Source organism: Meleagris gallopavo, chromosome 31 (assembly GCF_905368555.1).
Source record: "Meleagris gallopavo chromosome 31, MGAL_WU_HG_1.1, whole genome shotgun sequence".
In the NCBI taxonomy this organism is placed as follows: domain Eukaryota; kingdom Metazoa; phylum Chordata; class Aves; order Galliformes; family Phasianidae; genus Meleagris; species Meleagris gallopavo.
The window spans coordinates 839,916-854,780 of record NC_139434.1 but is presented as its reverse complement, the minus strand read 5'-3'; the positions used below and the strand labels follow the sequence as shown (position 1 = coordinate 854,780).

Here is a 14,865-nt window from a genome sequence, read left to right as displayed (position 1 = left end):
AAAAAGCGCCTTAGAGGGGAAATAATGGGACAGACGTGGGGCAGAGAGCGCTCCGCGCCCTGCGGACCACCAGCGCCCTCCCCTCGGTTTACGGCTTGGCTAATTAACCAATTCATTAACGGATGAGCACGTTGAGATATTCCGTGCAGGCACCAAGGGGTGACCGCCCCCATCCCCCCATCCTCAGCCCGCCGCCCCCCCGTTCCCACCCGCGGCTCCGTGCCCCACACAGACCTGCAACGTCCGTACAAAACTTTACCGCTGCCCCGCGGCTCCGTTACAGAACGGCATCAAACACACAGCAGCCCCCACCTCCACCCCTCAAAGTACCGAACCTCGCCTACGGGGGAGCACTGAGCTCCCCGAGAGAGGGAGGCAGCTCTGGTTCCTTCCCAAGGAGCCGAGTGTCCAGTGAGCTGAGCCCTACCGTGAGCCGAGCTGAGCTTCCATTGAGCCGAGCTCAGCCTCACGAAGAGCCTTCTGTTGAGTTGAGCTGAGTGCCCCATTGCATTGACCCAGTCCGAGTCCCTCACTGAGCTGAGCTGCCACTGAGCTGAGCTGAGTGTCCCTCTGAGTCGAGGTGAGCCTTCATTCAGCTGAGTCTCCCCTTGAATTGAGCTGAGAACCCCGCTGAGCTGAGCCTCCGCTGAGCTGAGTCTCGTGTTGTCTCCCACTGAGCTGAGCTTCACACTGAGCTGAGTCTCTTGTTGAGTGTTCCATTGAGTGGAGCTGAGTTTCCCATTGAATTGAGCTGAGTCTCCCTCAAACTCATCTCACTCCTCCCCACCTCCACCCTCAGAGCTGGGGCAGGAGGATGCAAAGGAGGATGCAAACAGCTCAGCACGTAGATACAGCTTCAGGTTTCCAACCGAGACACCTGAATCTTTCTCCCTTTCACTTGAAACTACAAAAATGTGCGGAAAAGAATCCTCCAGGTGAACTGCGTGAGCTGCTTCTCTCTCCAGCTCCATCTCGCTCCACATTCTGCTCCAGCTTTACACACCTGTGCCAACCAGTGCTGGTGAGGGAGGGAAAGAAGCGTGAGAAGCAGCGGAGGTTGCTTTTGGGTTAAGTCCTGTGTGGAGTCAGGAGTTGGACTCGATGATCCTTGTGGGTCCCTTCCAACTCAGGATGCTGTGATTCTGAGGGATGGCAGCACGCCTGCACACAGCAGCAGCACTTCCATGGTGGTGGATAGGAGAAAAAGCTCAACAGATCAACTTCCATTCAGTATCACAGCGCACCAAAGTCCTGAAGAAAATCCCTCCCAGCCCTCTCCTACCGCTCCATGTGTGCGTTCCAGACCCGCTCAGCTCCACGGGGCTGGGAGCACCGGGCTGGTCTCCTTCACATCCACTCACCAGTCCCAATGTCACAGGAGCTGCTGCCTTCTGGAAAACCAGAGCCACAAAAAGCCCTCGTGCAGCTCTGAGGTCCCAAAGGTGAACTCTGCTCAATGCTACGTGAGAGCACAACATGGAGACGTCAGCAGAGCATCACCTGCAGGCGGTTTGCAGCTGGAAGGGTGAGGAAGGGGCTGAGAACCAACAGCTCCGGGGTTTTGGAAAGGCCAATGGGAGCTTCTGGATTTCTGCTCTCATGTCCTGGTGCTGGAAGTGAGGGGGATTCACACGCCATGAGAGGACTGTGGCTGTTCCTCATCCCGTCCCCTCCTACTTCAGGATGATGTGGTAGCTGTCGTTGGTTTCAGCTGCAAAAAGAAAGGAAGCTGATGAGACACTGCTGGCAGGGAAGGGATCTGCTGCGTTCAGATCTGGCACAGAGGACGGGCAGTGCATCGCTTACGCACCTTTCATGGTGTCCAGAACAAAGCAGGATTCATCCTGGAAGTTCTGAATCATCTGAAAGAAGTCACAACATAGCTGAGTCTGAGGCTGCACCTGAACACGGGGCTGCACTGCACAGACGGGGCTCGGAGCAGGGAGGGCACCCACAGTAATACTTATCCCTTCCTTCATCACTTCAGAACCACAGATCTGAACCAGCAAGCCAAGGGAAAGTGCTCCAACCCTGCAGTGTGGTCTGAAAGCAAAGCCCTTTCCCGGCAGCTCCCCTCCTGCTCCCAGCAAAGCACAGCACGGACAGCTGTGCCTTTACAACCCCCCCCCCACTCCAGATCTATGTGAGTATGTGAGTGCTGCCAGCGTCCCCAGTGCTGTCCGACATCCTCAGCTCCACAGCTTCATCAATGAACTCTTTGGAAGCAGCAGCAAACGAGAGGGGCCGCCCTGAGGTCGTGCTTTGGAGGCTGGACACGAAGTGGTGTGGAAGGCAGAAAAAGGAGCAGCGAGGGATGGTTACCTCGTCGCTGATCAGCACGTGTATCCCCGTCGGACCCTGCTTGTAAATCTGGCTGATCTGCTGTGAGGAGATGCTGAAGAGCTGAGCCAGCTTCTCTGTCAGCTCCACCGCCGTCAGCTCCTCCAGATAGATGGCGTGGTACACTGCAAGGACAAGGAGTGCTGCAGTGATGTGCCAGGAGTCCGCAGAGCAGCCATGCTGAGCGGGGAACGGATGGGCAGAGCAGCTCTGAAAGCAGTGTGCACTGGGGTGGGCTGGAAGGGACCTTAAAGGTCACAGAACTGTAGGATGGTTGGGACGGAAGGGTCCTGGAAGACCACAGAATTCTAGAATGTTTCGATTGGAAGGGACCTTGAAGATCATGAAGCTGTAAGATGGTTGGGCTGGAAGGGACCTTAAAGATCATAGAGCCATAGGAGGGTTGGGTTGGAAGGGTCCTAAAAGATCACAAAACTGTAGGATGGTTGGGCTGGAAGGGACCTTAAAGATTATAGAGCCACAGGAGGGTTGGGTTGGAAGGGTCCTAAAAGATCACAAAACTGTAGGATGGTTGGGCTGGAAGGGACCTTAAAGATCATAGAGCCATAGGAGGGTTGGGTTGGAAGGGTCCTAAAAGATCACAAAACTGTAGGATGGTTGGGCTGGAAGTGACCTTAAAGATCATAGAGCCATAGGAGGGTTGGGTTGGAAGGGTCCTAAAAGATCACAAAACTGTAGGGTGGTTGGGCTGGAAGTGACCTTAAAGATTATAGAGCCATAGGAGGGTTGGGTTGGAAGGGTCCTAAAAGATCACAAAACTGTAGGGTGGTTGGGCTGGAAGTGACCTTAAAGATTATAGAGCCATAGGAGGGTTGGGTTGGAAGGGTCCTAAAAGATCACAAAACTGTAGGATGGTTGGGCTGGAAGGGACCTCACAGCCCCACCCCCTGCCCTGGGATGTCCCACCCCCATCAGCTGCCCAGGACCCATCCACAGCTGTGAGTCCCTCCAGGGACGGAGCACCCACTGCTTCTCATCCACCAAAACCCCAGAGCTCTTCCTTCCCTGCAGGGCTGCTCTCAGTTCTGAAGTCCATCCACACACCTGGGGGGGGGTGTAAACCCCCATGCAACATGCAGCTTCTCTCCTGCACCTGCTTTTGCTCCATGGTTGCACAACACCCTGAGCTACAAAAGCACCAACGCTGCAGTAACGTGGCCACCAACGTCCTGCAATGCTCCATTTGCATTTATGCAACCCTTGCCCCAAAAAGCTCCCGTTCCGACCATCACTTTGTCCCATTCCTGGCACTTTTATATCAGTCTCCCCATTCCCCCAGCTCTGCAGTGGGAAGGGAAGGACACAAAATCTGCTTTTGCCTTCGTTCTGACCACAGAGCGACGCCTGGCTGCTGCACAAATGTAGGTCACCCATTGTCTGGGCAGCTCTGCATTCTCACAGGAGCCACTGTTGCTCAGCTCAAAGCAAACAGCACGCAGTGGGTCAGGATCTGCAGCCACCCCCTCTGGCCAACAAGGGGAAGATCTGCAGGGTGAGGAGTGGGGCAGGCAAAGCGCTCGCTGCAGCTCTGTGCCCAAGAGAGCGTGCACAGCTCTTTGGTTTGCCTGGAGCCTGCGTGAGCTGCAGGAGAAAGCAGCCCAAAGGAGGCACAGCAGCTGGAAAGCAAAGCCACCGTGCTTCCAGCTGCTACGCACCCACAGCCCCGAGGTCCATCGGGTGATGTGTGCTGGGAGACCCAGACCTGAGCAGCTGGGAGCAGTTCCACTGTTCCTGTGTGATTTCTGCTGGCTGAGCCCACTGCTGCTCCCCCCTGCTCTCCTCCAGGCCCTTACCAAAGAAGGTGCTGGTGACTGCGTCGCCGTCCTCGTGCTTCTGCTGCAGCTCCTGCAGCTGCTGGGACTCCTGGCACACGTAGATGGTCAGCCGGGGCCGCACCATCCTGCAGACATAACACAGGGGTTGGCTCCAGGGCCCCGAGACAGCGCTCAGCATCCTCCCAAGGAACAGAGCAGGTGGAGGAATTCACCCGTAAGCAAAGAGGCAGAGGCTGATGCCGCCCCCAGGGGTGTGTTGGTGTCGGTCCCCCCGAGGGATATGGGCTCCCTGCACCACTCCACGTGCCCTGCATGGATCTCATTCCATGCACTCACACCCCGAGCCCACAGCTCTGCGCAGTGCTGTCCCTCTGCCCTCCAATAGGAAGATCTGTTCTAACGCTCCTCACCCACGTGGATTTCCCTTCTTCCCAGAGCAGCTTCCCCACCATCCCAGCTGCCAAACTGGAAGGTCCACACCAAATCCTGCCCACTCCAATGGCCCATCTCGATCAAGCAGCCCAAAACCCACCGTCCTTTCAGTGCGTTGAAGAGCCTGATGCCATCTGCAGGGCCGCAGATCTGGATGACATCTTCCCTGGTCAGCTTCAGCAAGTCTGCACCTGCAGGAGTGACACCACAGGAAGAGCCTGGAGCAGCGCTCAGCCCCTGGGGCAGAGCCCACCCCCCTACTGCTCCCCCCACACCTCAGGAAATGAACCACGCAGCTCTCAGGCAGTTTTACCGTGTTCCAAGTACAAATTTCCAACCATCTGAGCCAGGGAATGGGAGTGAGGGGAGGCAGAGGGATCTGATGGTACCTGAGAAGTTCCGGAACAGACGGGAGAATGTGGAGAAGCGATTCCGGTGCAGCCACTGCTGGGCCTCCTGGGGAGTGCTGGTGGGCAGGAGGTTCTGTGGGGTGGGAGAATATGGTCACAGCCCCAGAGGGGACAGAGCACCGAGCGTGGCTTCGGCGTTATAATCGCCCTCACACCGAGACCAGAGTGCACTGGGCTCAGTGGGCAGACAACAATGGCTGTAGCTGGGGTGGGTTTGGGTTTAAAGGACTCCACAGGGACAGGGAAAGGGAAGGAAGCAACGGGGAAGACACGAATGAAGAGAGCACGGTCAGTACAGGGCACAGCGAGCCACAGGCAGCCTGCTATCAGATAGAACCACGGGATGCTTGGCTAGAGGGACCTTAGGGGTCATCCAGCTCCTACCCCTGCCCTGGGCTGCTCTCACCCCCCCCAGCAGCCACCCAGCACCCCAACCACGGCCCTGAGCCCCTCCAGGGATGGGGCACCCACATTTCCCCGGGCAGCAGTGCTGGGTCTCCCTGCCCTCTGCGCACAGTTCCCTCCCCACACCTCACCTCCATCCGCTTTGTGAGTTTAAAGCCATTAGGAACCAAAAAGCAGAGTTCCTAAGGATGTTAAACCCCAGTAGCATCCTAGCAAGCAAAGCGCCGAGCGCAGCACCCAAACCCCCACCCCCCCCATGCACCCCCACTTCCGACCCGTGCGCCATCCTTACCCCAAGCATAAGCTCTGAAGTGTGACTTACATCTGCGATCGGAGGGGGAGGCTCAGGCTGGTGGTTTGGAGACCCATTCCTGGATTTGGGGAGAGACAGACAGACAGAGCAGAGCCCACAGTCAGCTCCGCACCAGTGCCACCCCAAAACCAATGGGACGTGGGGACACGGTGAGCATGGCTGCATTGATCCCTCATGTGAGGCAGGAACCCCCCTCCAGACTCACCCTTCCCCGATGGAGAAGCTGCTGTGGGAGCTGTTGAAGCCGGGGGACGGCGCGTTGTTGACGTAGGTGATCTCAGGCCATGGAGAGCACTGGAAAGGAAAAACCCAGAGGAGTGATGGAGCTCAGAACACACAGACACCTTGGGACAGGATGACATGGGACACGTGGGCATCATGGGGACAGGGACACGCGGGAAGACCTGCACGCCCACCCCATAACAGCCATTTGCCACCCGGTTACTACAAGAAAGAATTCAGTGATGATATCAGGGATCAGACGGAGCCGTGCCAGCTCCACAAAGCCTCACACCAAACACCATCCCACAAAATCCAAGTGCAGGGCTCCCTGCTGCCAGCGCTGGGCTGACGCAGCCCATAGAGCCCACATTCCCCAGGGAAGGATGAGGACTCCATCCCCAGCACTTTTAGAGACTGCAAGTCCCACATTCCCACGAGCAAAGGGAGGGAACGATGGGGTTTTGTGCCGACAGCCTCAGCAGCTCATTGCTGCCACACGGGCACAGTGAAGCTGGCAGCAGAGGTGCCATCTCTCATGACAGCTCAGGTCTGGGAGGACGCAGCTCCTCAGCCCGCTTGGTTTGCCCACCCAGCAGCTCTGTGCCCACCCAGCTGCGTTGTGCTGCAGAGCCGGAGTGCCCACCTCGGTGAGGATGGTGGTCTCGTAGGAGGGCTGGTACTTCTCCTTCTCGTGCGGGGTGCGCTTCTCCATCTTCTCACGGTCAGTCTTCTGCTTCCGATCGGCTCCTTTGGGCTGGGGAGGAGAAACACTCCTTAGAGGAGCAGTGCAGGATGGGGGTGACGGAGGGGTGGGCAGGCATGCAGGCATCTCCTCCTGCTCGGCCTCGTGCTGCTCACAAAGGGCCGGGGACGCCCCTGCACGGCACCAGCTGCAGCAGCTGTGGCTCCCCAGCACACCTCAGCCTCCTGAACAAGGGGCCAAGTGGGTTTGGAGAAAGCCACAGCGCTGAGCTGGCACTGAGGGAACCAAGGGCTCTGCTGTCCTCCAGCCACACTGCAGCTCCGATAGCATCCGTGGTGCCAGCAGTGCAATTCTGTGCTCCGTGGGGTGCTGTGGTCGCAGCCCTGCTGCACCGAGCTCCATTTCCCACTTGGTTCCTTTACAACCAAGCACGGCACAGAGCCACGTTTCACAGCCTTCCTCTTACACCCTGCCCTTTCTGCTTTCTTTTTTAACCCACAAGGTCATGCCAGCATAACCAGCACGAGGACTGGCAGCATCCCCCCAGCAACCCCATGTCGCTTCCCCTGACCCCCTGTGGGCAGGGACATCGTGCTTCCACACCGTGGCTGCGCCCGTGGGCACTGCAGCTTCAGTGCTGGGTTTTCCTGGGATAGAGCCAGAAGTGAAAAATTCCATCCCCAGGACACATCCACTGGCACAGAGTGACCACGGGGGTGACTGTGAGCCAGGTGTGCCCTGGTGGCCAAGATGACCAATGCTGACCAACAGGCTGACCAAGAATTGATCAGAGGTCGACCACAAGGGTGACTGTGAGCCAGCAGTGTGCCCTGGTGGACAGGATGGCCAATGTTGGCCAACAGGTTGACCAGGAGTTGACCAACTGTTGAACACAGGGTGACTGTGAGCCAGCAGTGTGCTCTGGTGGCCAAGATAGCCAACAGCGGCCAACGGGTTGACCAAGAGTTGACCAACAGGTTGACAAGCCCCCAGACATCCCTTCCAGCCCCAGCAGCTCTGCGATTGTGTTTCTGTCAGTGTGGGAGCTCTCAGAGATGAGATTCTGGAAGGACCCAGAGCTTACAGGCTCAGCCACAGCCCTGCAGCTGCAACACTCAGCCAGGCCACAGTGGGACAGGACTGAGCTCCGATTCACATCCTATGGGGCAGAGACGTGGACTGGTTGCTGCATTACCTTGAACACCTTGATCTGGCAGCTGGCTGAGTGCAGGTGCTCTGTGTACTCCCCGTTCTCATTCTCCTTGAAGGTGTCGATCTGCACCCGGAATGGCACCCCCTTCTCCCCGCCGTGCTTCCGCATGGTGAACTCGGTGCTGATGCAGTGCACCTGGGGAGGCAAGGAGAGCTGCTGTCAGTGCTCACACGGGACCACGCTGCCTAACAGCAGCGCCAGGGAGCCACGAGCACGCAGCAGAGCTGCAGCCTATTCCTTCCCATGAGTTCTGCAGCTCCGTGATGCTCCCACCAGCCCCTCATGCACTGCAAACCACTTTGTTCCAGGCAGCACAAGAGATTTGCAAGAGGCCTGGATCACCAGGAGCACAAATAAAACGACCCACGGGTGGTCAGCTGCCATCCTCCTGCACCGCATGCAGCAGGAGGAGAGCTGCAGCTCCCCTTGAGGCACACAGCAGCTGCTTGGAGCTCTGAGCCACAGAAGCTCCTTCCTGTGCCCTTGGAAACTCCCAGCTGCTCTTCTGGGGCCCTGCACGAGGAGCTCCCATTCCCCACAGTACCTGGATGAACACCGACGTCCTCTTTGAAGGGTCCCACAGAAACTCCACGGTGTTGAGCTGAGTGGGATTGGCTCTTGGGTCAATGATGCCCACGGACATGGGGATATCTGCACAGAGACCAAGCTGTGACGTTTGTCGGAGAAGCAAGAGATTCCCAGGGGACACAGACCTGCACATCTGTGACAGAACTGCCCCTCAGAGCCCAGGGATGCTCCAATCTCCCCGAAGGACCTCACCTATGTCCAGGATCCTGTCTCCAGGCCGGTTCCAGCGCCAGCCCTCCAGCTGCTGGTGCTCCGTGTACTGCAGCCGTCGGTCGTGGAAAACCACCCGGAAAATGCTCTGAGGAAGGGGGGACAAAAAGTCAGGAGCCCCCCAAGTAAACCCCCACCCTGAGTCCACGGGGTGAGAACAGGAGCAGAGGGACATGAAGGGGGTCAGGAAAGCAGCAAAATGAATTGCCACAGATGCACTGTGCTCACCTTCACCAGCTTCCCATTGATCTCAGGCAGCTCCCCGATTTTCCTGTTGTCCAGCATGCGGATCTCATAGGACTGCCCTGCAGGGAAGAAGAGAGGTCACGCAGGGAGGAACATCCCCTGCTGCTCCTCCCCAGCGCTCAGACCCTTCTGCTGTCACAGGACGTGACAGCACCTCAGTGCCATGCACCACTGCTGTGCAGCACTTGCTGCAAAGCAACAGATGTAGCTGGGATCTGCAACAGCCCCACTGCCAAGCAGCAGCCGGGAGCTACAAGACCCCCACTGCAAAGCCGCAGCTGGGAGCTGCAACAACCCCACTGCAAAGCTGCAGCTGGGAGCTGCAACAACCCCACTGCAAAGCTGCAGCTGGGAGCTGCAACAACCCCACTGCAAAGCTGCAGCTGGGAGCTGCAACAACCCCACTGCAAAGCTGCAGCTGGGAGCTGCAACAACCCCACTGCAAAGCCGCAGCTGGGAGCTGCAACAACCCCACTGCAAAGCCGCAGCTGGGAGCTGCAACACCGAGGCTGCAAAGCCGCAGCTGGGAGCTGCAACACCGAGGCTGCAAAGCCGCAGCTGGGAGCTGCAACACCGAGGCTGCAAAGCCGCAGCTGGGAGCTGCAACACCGAGGCTGCAAAGCCGCAGCTGGGAGCTGCAACACCGAGGCTGCAAAGCCGCAGCTGGGAGCAGCAACAACCCCACTGCAAAGCTGCAGCTGGGAGCAGCAACACCGAGGCTGCAAAGCTGCAGCTGGGAGCTGCAACAACCCCACTGCAAAGCTGCAGCTGGGAGCAGCAACACCGAGGCTGCAAAGCTGCAGCTGGGAGCAGCAACAACCCCACTGCAAAGCTGCAGCTGGGAGCTGCAACACCGAGGCTGCAAAGCTGCAGCTGGGAGCAGCAACAACCCCACTGCAAAGCTGCAGCTGGGAGCAGCAACAACCCCACTGCAAAGCTGCAGCTGGGAGCTGCAACACCGAGGCTGCAAAGCTGCAGCTGGGAGCTGCAACAACCCCACTGCAAAGCTGCAGCTGGGAGCTGCAACACCGAGGCTGCAAAGCCGCAGCTGGGAGCTGCAACAACCCCACTGCAAAGCTGCAGCTGGGAGCTGCAACACCGAGGCTGCAAAGCTGCAGCTGGGAGCTGCAACAACCCCACTGCAAAGCTGCAGCTGGGAGCTGCAACACCGAGGCTGCAAAGCCGCAGCTGGGAGCAGCAACACCGAGGCTGCAAAGCCGCAGCTGGGAGCTGCAACACCGAGGCTGCAAAGCTGCAGCTGGGAGCAGCAACACCGAGGCTGCAAAGCTGCAGCTGGGAGCAGCAACACCGAGGCTGCAAAGCTGCAGCTGGGAGCAGCAACACCGAGGCTGCAAAGCTGCAGCTGGGAGCTGCAACACCGAGGCTGCAAAGCTGCAGCTGGGAGCTGCAACACCGAGGCTGCAAAGCTGCAGCTGGGAGCTGCAACACCGAGGCTGCAAAGCTGCAGCTGGGAGCTGCAACACCGAGGCTGCAAAGCTGCAGCTGGGAGCAGCAACACCCAGGCTGCAAAGCTGCAGCTGGGAGCAGCAACACCGAGGCTGCAAAGCTGCAGCTGGGAGCAGCAACACCGAGGCTGCAAAGCTGCAGCTGGGAGCTGCAACACCGAGGCTGCAAAGCTGCAGCTGGGAGCTGCAACACCGAGGCTGCAAAGCTGCAGCTGGGAGCTGCAACACCGAGGCTGCAAAGCTGCAGCTGGGAGCTGCAACACCGAGGCTGCAAAGCTGCAGCTGGGAGCTGCAACACCGAGGCTGCAAAGCTGCAGCTGGGAGCAGCAACACCGAGGCTGCAAAGCTGCAGCTGGGAGCAGCAACACCGAGGCTGCAAAGCTGCAGCTGGGAGCAGCAACACCGAGGCTGCAAAGCTGCAGCTGGGAGCAGCAACACCGAGGCTGCAAAGCTGCAGCTGGGAGCAGCAACACCGAGGCTGCAAAGCTGCAGCTGGGAGCAGCAACACCGAGGCTGCAAAGCTGCAGCTGGGAGCAGCAACACCGAGGCTGCAAAGCTGCAGCTGGGAGCTGCTTTCCTTTACCCACAGGACACACGCACGGGTGTGAGGGCAGCGTTAGCAGACAGTCCCCACCTTGGTTGAGGTAGGTGAGTGTTTCGTCGTGCAGCTTCACAGCAGGCGACGTGGCTGCACACAGCACGTACTGAAAGGGCAGAATTTTGTTCTCGTTCTCTGGAGGCAAGCTGGACTCCTCCTGCTTGAAGATGGGCAGCGCCAGGACGTCGCTGCAAGAGAGGCGGCACAAAGGGTCACTTCAGCTCTGCTGCAGATGCACGGAGCTGCTGGGTGCAAGCAGGAGCACTGCTGGGCACAGACGTGCAGTGTATTGGGTTGCAATGGTTGCAGACCCGACGTGCAGCAGCTGCCTCCAGCTGCAACGATGGCCTCAGAGCCCCTCTGCAGCCAGAACAGCTCCAGCCTCGGCACGCTGCGTGAGTTCACTAGATCCTCATAGGTTCAGCTGGGTTTCCCTCCTTCAGTTGAGCATTACAAACTTCTCAGAGGGAAAACCAGGCTGCTGTGGGTAGAGCACAGCTGCCACCCCGACAGCAATATAACCCTTTGGCCCCCAGGAATCACAAACACACTCTTGGTCCAAAGCTGTGTGAGCAGTGCTTACAGTGTCTGCACAAACCTGGGGATGGGAGGAGCTGCTGGCAGCCTTCCCCATACTGCACGGCCTCCATCCTGCCCCCTGAACCACACAGCCTTCCTCCCATCCCCTTCCACGCAGGAGAGGGCAACAGAAATGTCCTCCTCAGCACTGGGCCCTGTGCTCTGGATGGGGCCTCCCCAGTGCAGAGCAGAGCAGAGGGAGGAACACCTCCCTGCCCTGTTGGCAGCGCTCTGTGCAGTGACCCACAGGGCCATCGGGGGGCACCGCTGGCTTCTGGTCACCCTGTGGTCAACCTTTGGTCAACTCTTGGTCAACCTGTTGGCCACCAGTAGCCACCTTGGCCACCAGGTCACACTGTCGACTCACAGTCACCCTGTGGCCAATTGTTGGTCAACTCTTGGTCTACCTGCTGGCCACCAGTAGCCATCTTGGCCACCAGGGCATACTGGTGGCTTGCTGTCACCCTGTACTCAACTGTTGGTCAACTCTCGGTCAATCTATTGGCCACCGTTGGCCATCTCAGCTTCTGGGGCAAACTGCTGGCTCATAGTCTCGCTGTGGTCAACCACTGGTCAACTCTTCCTCAACCTGTTGGCCACCACGGCATACTGCTGGTTCACAGTCACCCCGTGCTCAACCACTGGTCAACTTGTTGGCCACCAGTAGCCATCTTGGCCAGGGGGCATGCTGCTGGCTCATCGTCACCCTGTTCTCAGCTGTCGGTCAACCTGATGGTCACTGTTGGCCATCTTGGCCACCGGTGCACACTGCTGGCTCACGGTCACCCTGTTGGCCAACTGGGACACCATTGGCCTTCCTGGCCACAAGAACACACTGCTGGCTTACGGTCATCCTCTGGTCAACTGCTGGCCAACCAGAACACCACTACTGGTCACCAGGGCACTCTGTCAGCTCATGGTCACCCTACAGCCACCAGGGCAGATCCCCAGGTCCTCCTCTGCAGACCTCCATTCCAGGAGCTCCGACCCTGACCTGCACTGACATGTATAGCTGCTCCTCCCTGGATGCAGGACACGGAATGAACCTCGCCAGGTTTGCTCCACTGTCGCTCTGCCCTCCAAGAGCTGCCACCTGGACCCCCAGAACACACTGCACACACCCTCAGTTCAGCACAGGGAGCGGTGCCAGCAGGGCACAATCAAAAGTTAAAGATTTAGAGGGGTAGGATGGTTAAAAAACAGCAAGGGCTTAAGGAGGAGCAGTTCTTTAAGCCAGGGAACCTCCACAGGAAGCAAAATGGCAGCCATCTTCCAAAAGCGTGGCCATAACACAAGTCGTGGAGGTGCTGGATGAATTTAATATTTAATTTTAGTAATATCTCATGATATTTTATCAATTATTATTAAAACAAGCCTCTTCCTTGTTGCGGGTGATGCTCAGCACGGGCAGAGCTGGGACAGCCCAACTGAGATCATAGAACTACGGGCTGGTTGGGTTGGAAGGGTCCTGAAAGATCACAGAACCACGGGATGGTTGGGTTGGAAGGGTCCTGAAAGATCATAGAACCATGGGATGGTTGGGTTGGAAGGGTCCTGAAAGATCATAGAACCATGGGATGGCTGGGTTGGAAGGGTCCTGAAAGATCATAGAACCACGGAATGGTTGGGTTGGAAGGGTCCTGAAAGATCATAGAACCACGGGATGGTTGAGTTGGAAGGGTCCTGAAAGATCATAGAACCACGGAATGGTTGGGTTGGAAGGGTCCTGAAAGATCATAGAACCACGGGATGGTTGGGTTGGAAGGTCCTCATAGCCCCCACAGCCCCACCCCCTGCCCTGGGCTGCTCCCACCCTCCCAGCAGCCACCCGTGGCCATAAGCTCCTCCAGGATGGGGCACCCACACTTCTCCAGGCAGCAGCGTCAGGACTCACCACCCTCAGAGTACACAACTCCCTGCCCACACCTCACCCCAACTCTCTCGTGCCGTAGGGCCGCCCCCAGCCACAGCCAACCCCAACCCCTCCTACCTCATGCTGTAGGCTCCCGCTCCCAGCTCCTGCCCGATGCCCGACAGGCTGGCATCGAAGTCCTGCACCAGCCCCGACTCGATCACCTCATCTGCCAGCGGCAGCTTCAGCGCCCAGGCCATGCTCCCCCCGCAGGGCCCGGGGCCACGTTCCCAGCACGGGAGGGCCAGGCGGGGTCCCCCGGTGCCTCACCCCCTGCAGGGAGTGCAGCCTGGGGCTCCTCGAGGGGCTCTGCAGCTTCGTTCCCTTCCTTCCTTATGGGGATCTCCCCTGGGGTGCCCAACGTGGAGGATTCCCCCCCCCCCAAAAGCCTTCAGTCCTCTCCCAAGGGGCTGCACTCTCAGATGCTCCAAATGGCCTCAGCCCCCTCGCAGGCCCTACAGCCCCTCTCCCCTAAGGCCTGCACCCTGCAGAGAACCTCACAAGCCCTACAGGCACTGTTGAGCCCCCGGGGAGCCCCCCTCAAAGACCCTATAGTCACTGCCTGAAGGGCTCTACCCTCTGGGCAACCCCCCCCCAAAGGGCTGCACTCCTGGGTACCCCCAGGCCCTACAAACACCCCATTGAGGGGCTGCACGCTTCAGGCACCCCAAGGCCCTACAGGCACCCCTAAGGCCTTCCTAAGGCCCTACAGGTCCTTCTAGGCCCTATAGGCACTCTCAGGCCCTCCTAAGGACCTATAAAAACCCCCAAGCTCTGCTGAGGCCTTATAGGCACTCCCGGGTCCTCCTAAGACCCTACAGGCACCTCCAGGCCCTACAGACACCCCTAAGCCCCCACAGACGCCCCCAGGCCCTCCTAAGGCCCTACAGGCGCTTCCAGGCCCTATAGGCACCCTCAGGGCCTCCTAAGGCCCTATAAACATCCGCAGCCCCTCCCGAGACCTTACAGGCACTCCCAGGCCCTACAGACACCTCCAGGCCCTATAGGAATTCCCCAGGCCCTCCTAAGGCCTTACAGCCACCCCAGGCCCTATGGATGCCCCCAGCCCCGCTGCCCCCGACCCCCTCCGGAGGCTTCACGCTCCCCAGCCCCCTTACGGCTGTATGGGAGCCCCCGAGCCCCGCCCCGAGCCCCGCACCGCCCCGCAAAGGGCTCCGGGCCGCGGCCCCCGCAAAATGGAGGCGGTGGCGCCTGGAGCCCCCGCGCAGCCCCAACGGGAAGCGCGCCCCGCCTCTTTCCGCCGCGATCAGCCAATAGGAACCCGGCGCGGTAGAATGACGCAAGTAGGACGCAGCCAATGGTGGAGCCCGAGCGCGGCTCTGCGCGTTGGGATTGGCTGTGGGGGGAAGTGGGCGGGGTGTGATGAGCGGCGTGGTGCTCTCGGGTCCCGCCGCCCGGAGAGGTTTCGCGG

The 14,865-nt window shown here is 59.0% G+C and overlaps 1 protein-coding gene across 2 annotated transcripts; it reads right to left on the bottom strand.

The window, feature by feature from the left end:
• Positions 1-241: 241 nt before the first annotated feature.
• Positions 242-14,526, bottom strand: TFCP2 (transcription factor CP2). 2 transcript variants are annotated; one of them, XM_010726479.4, is made up of 15 exons: positions 13,512-14,526; positions 10,979-11,130; positions 8,861-8,937; positions 8,615-8,720; positions 8,379-8,485; positions 7,817-7,969; positions 6,562-6,672; positions 5,902-5,990; positions 5,676-5,754; positions 4,958-5,051; positions 4,669-4,759; positions 4,155-4,261; positions 2,323-2,465; positions 1,811-1,862; positions 242-1,711 (listed from the first exon to the last, which is right to left on the bottom strand). In XM_010726479.4, exons 1-15 carry the CDS (start codon positions 13,631-13,633, stop codon positions 1,674-1,676), a joined length of 1,521 nt encoding a protein of 506 aa, XP_010724781.1. In that variant the 5' UTR covers positions 13,634-14,526; the 3' UTR covers positions 242-1,673. The 2 variants fall into 2 exon arrangements, with proteins under 2 accessions (XP_010724781.1, XP_010724782.1); XM_010726480.4 differs by having other exon boundaries at positions 5,706-5,754.
• Positions 14,527-14,865: the final 339 nt, after the last annotated feature.

What these genes read in the sequence shown, in the direction of transcription:
- TFCP2 (XM_010726479.4), bottom strand. Translation starts at nt 13,633, where the DNA reads ATGGCCTGGGCGCTGAAGCTGCCGCTGGCAGATGAGGTGATCGAGTCG. An exon ending in GGACGTCGGTGTTCATCCAG is followed by an intron (nt 7,970 to 8,378) that starts GTACTGTGGGGA and finishes TTGCCTCCCCAG; the next exon opens with GTGCACTGCATCAGCACCGA. An exon ending in GCCAGATCAAGGTGTTCAAG is followed by an intron (nt 6,673 to 7,816) that starts GTAATGCAGCAA and finishes TCTCCTCCCCAG; the next exon opens with CCCAAAGGAGCCGATCGGAA.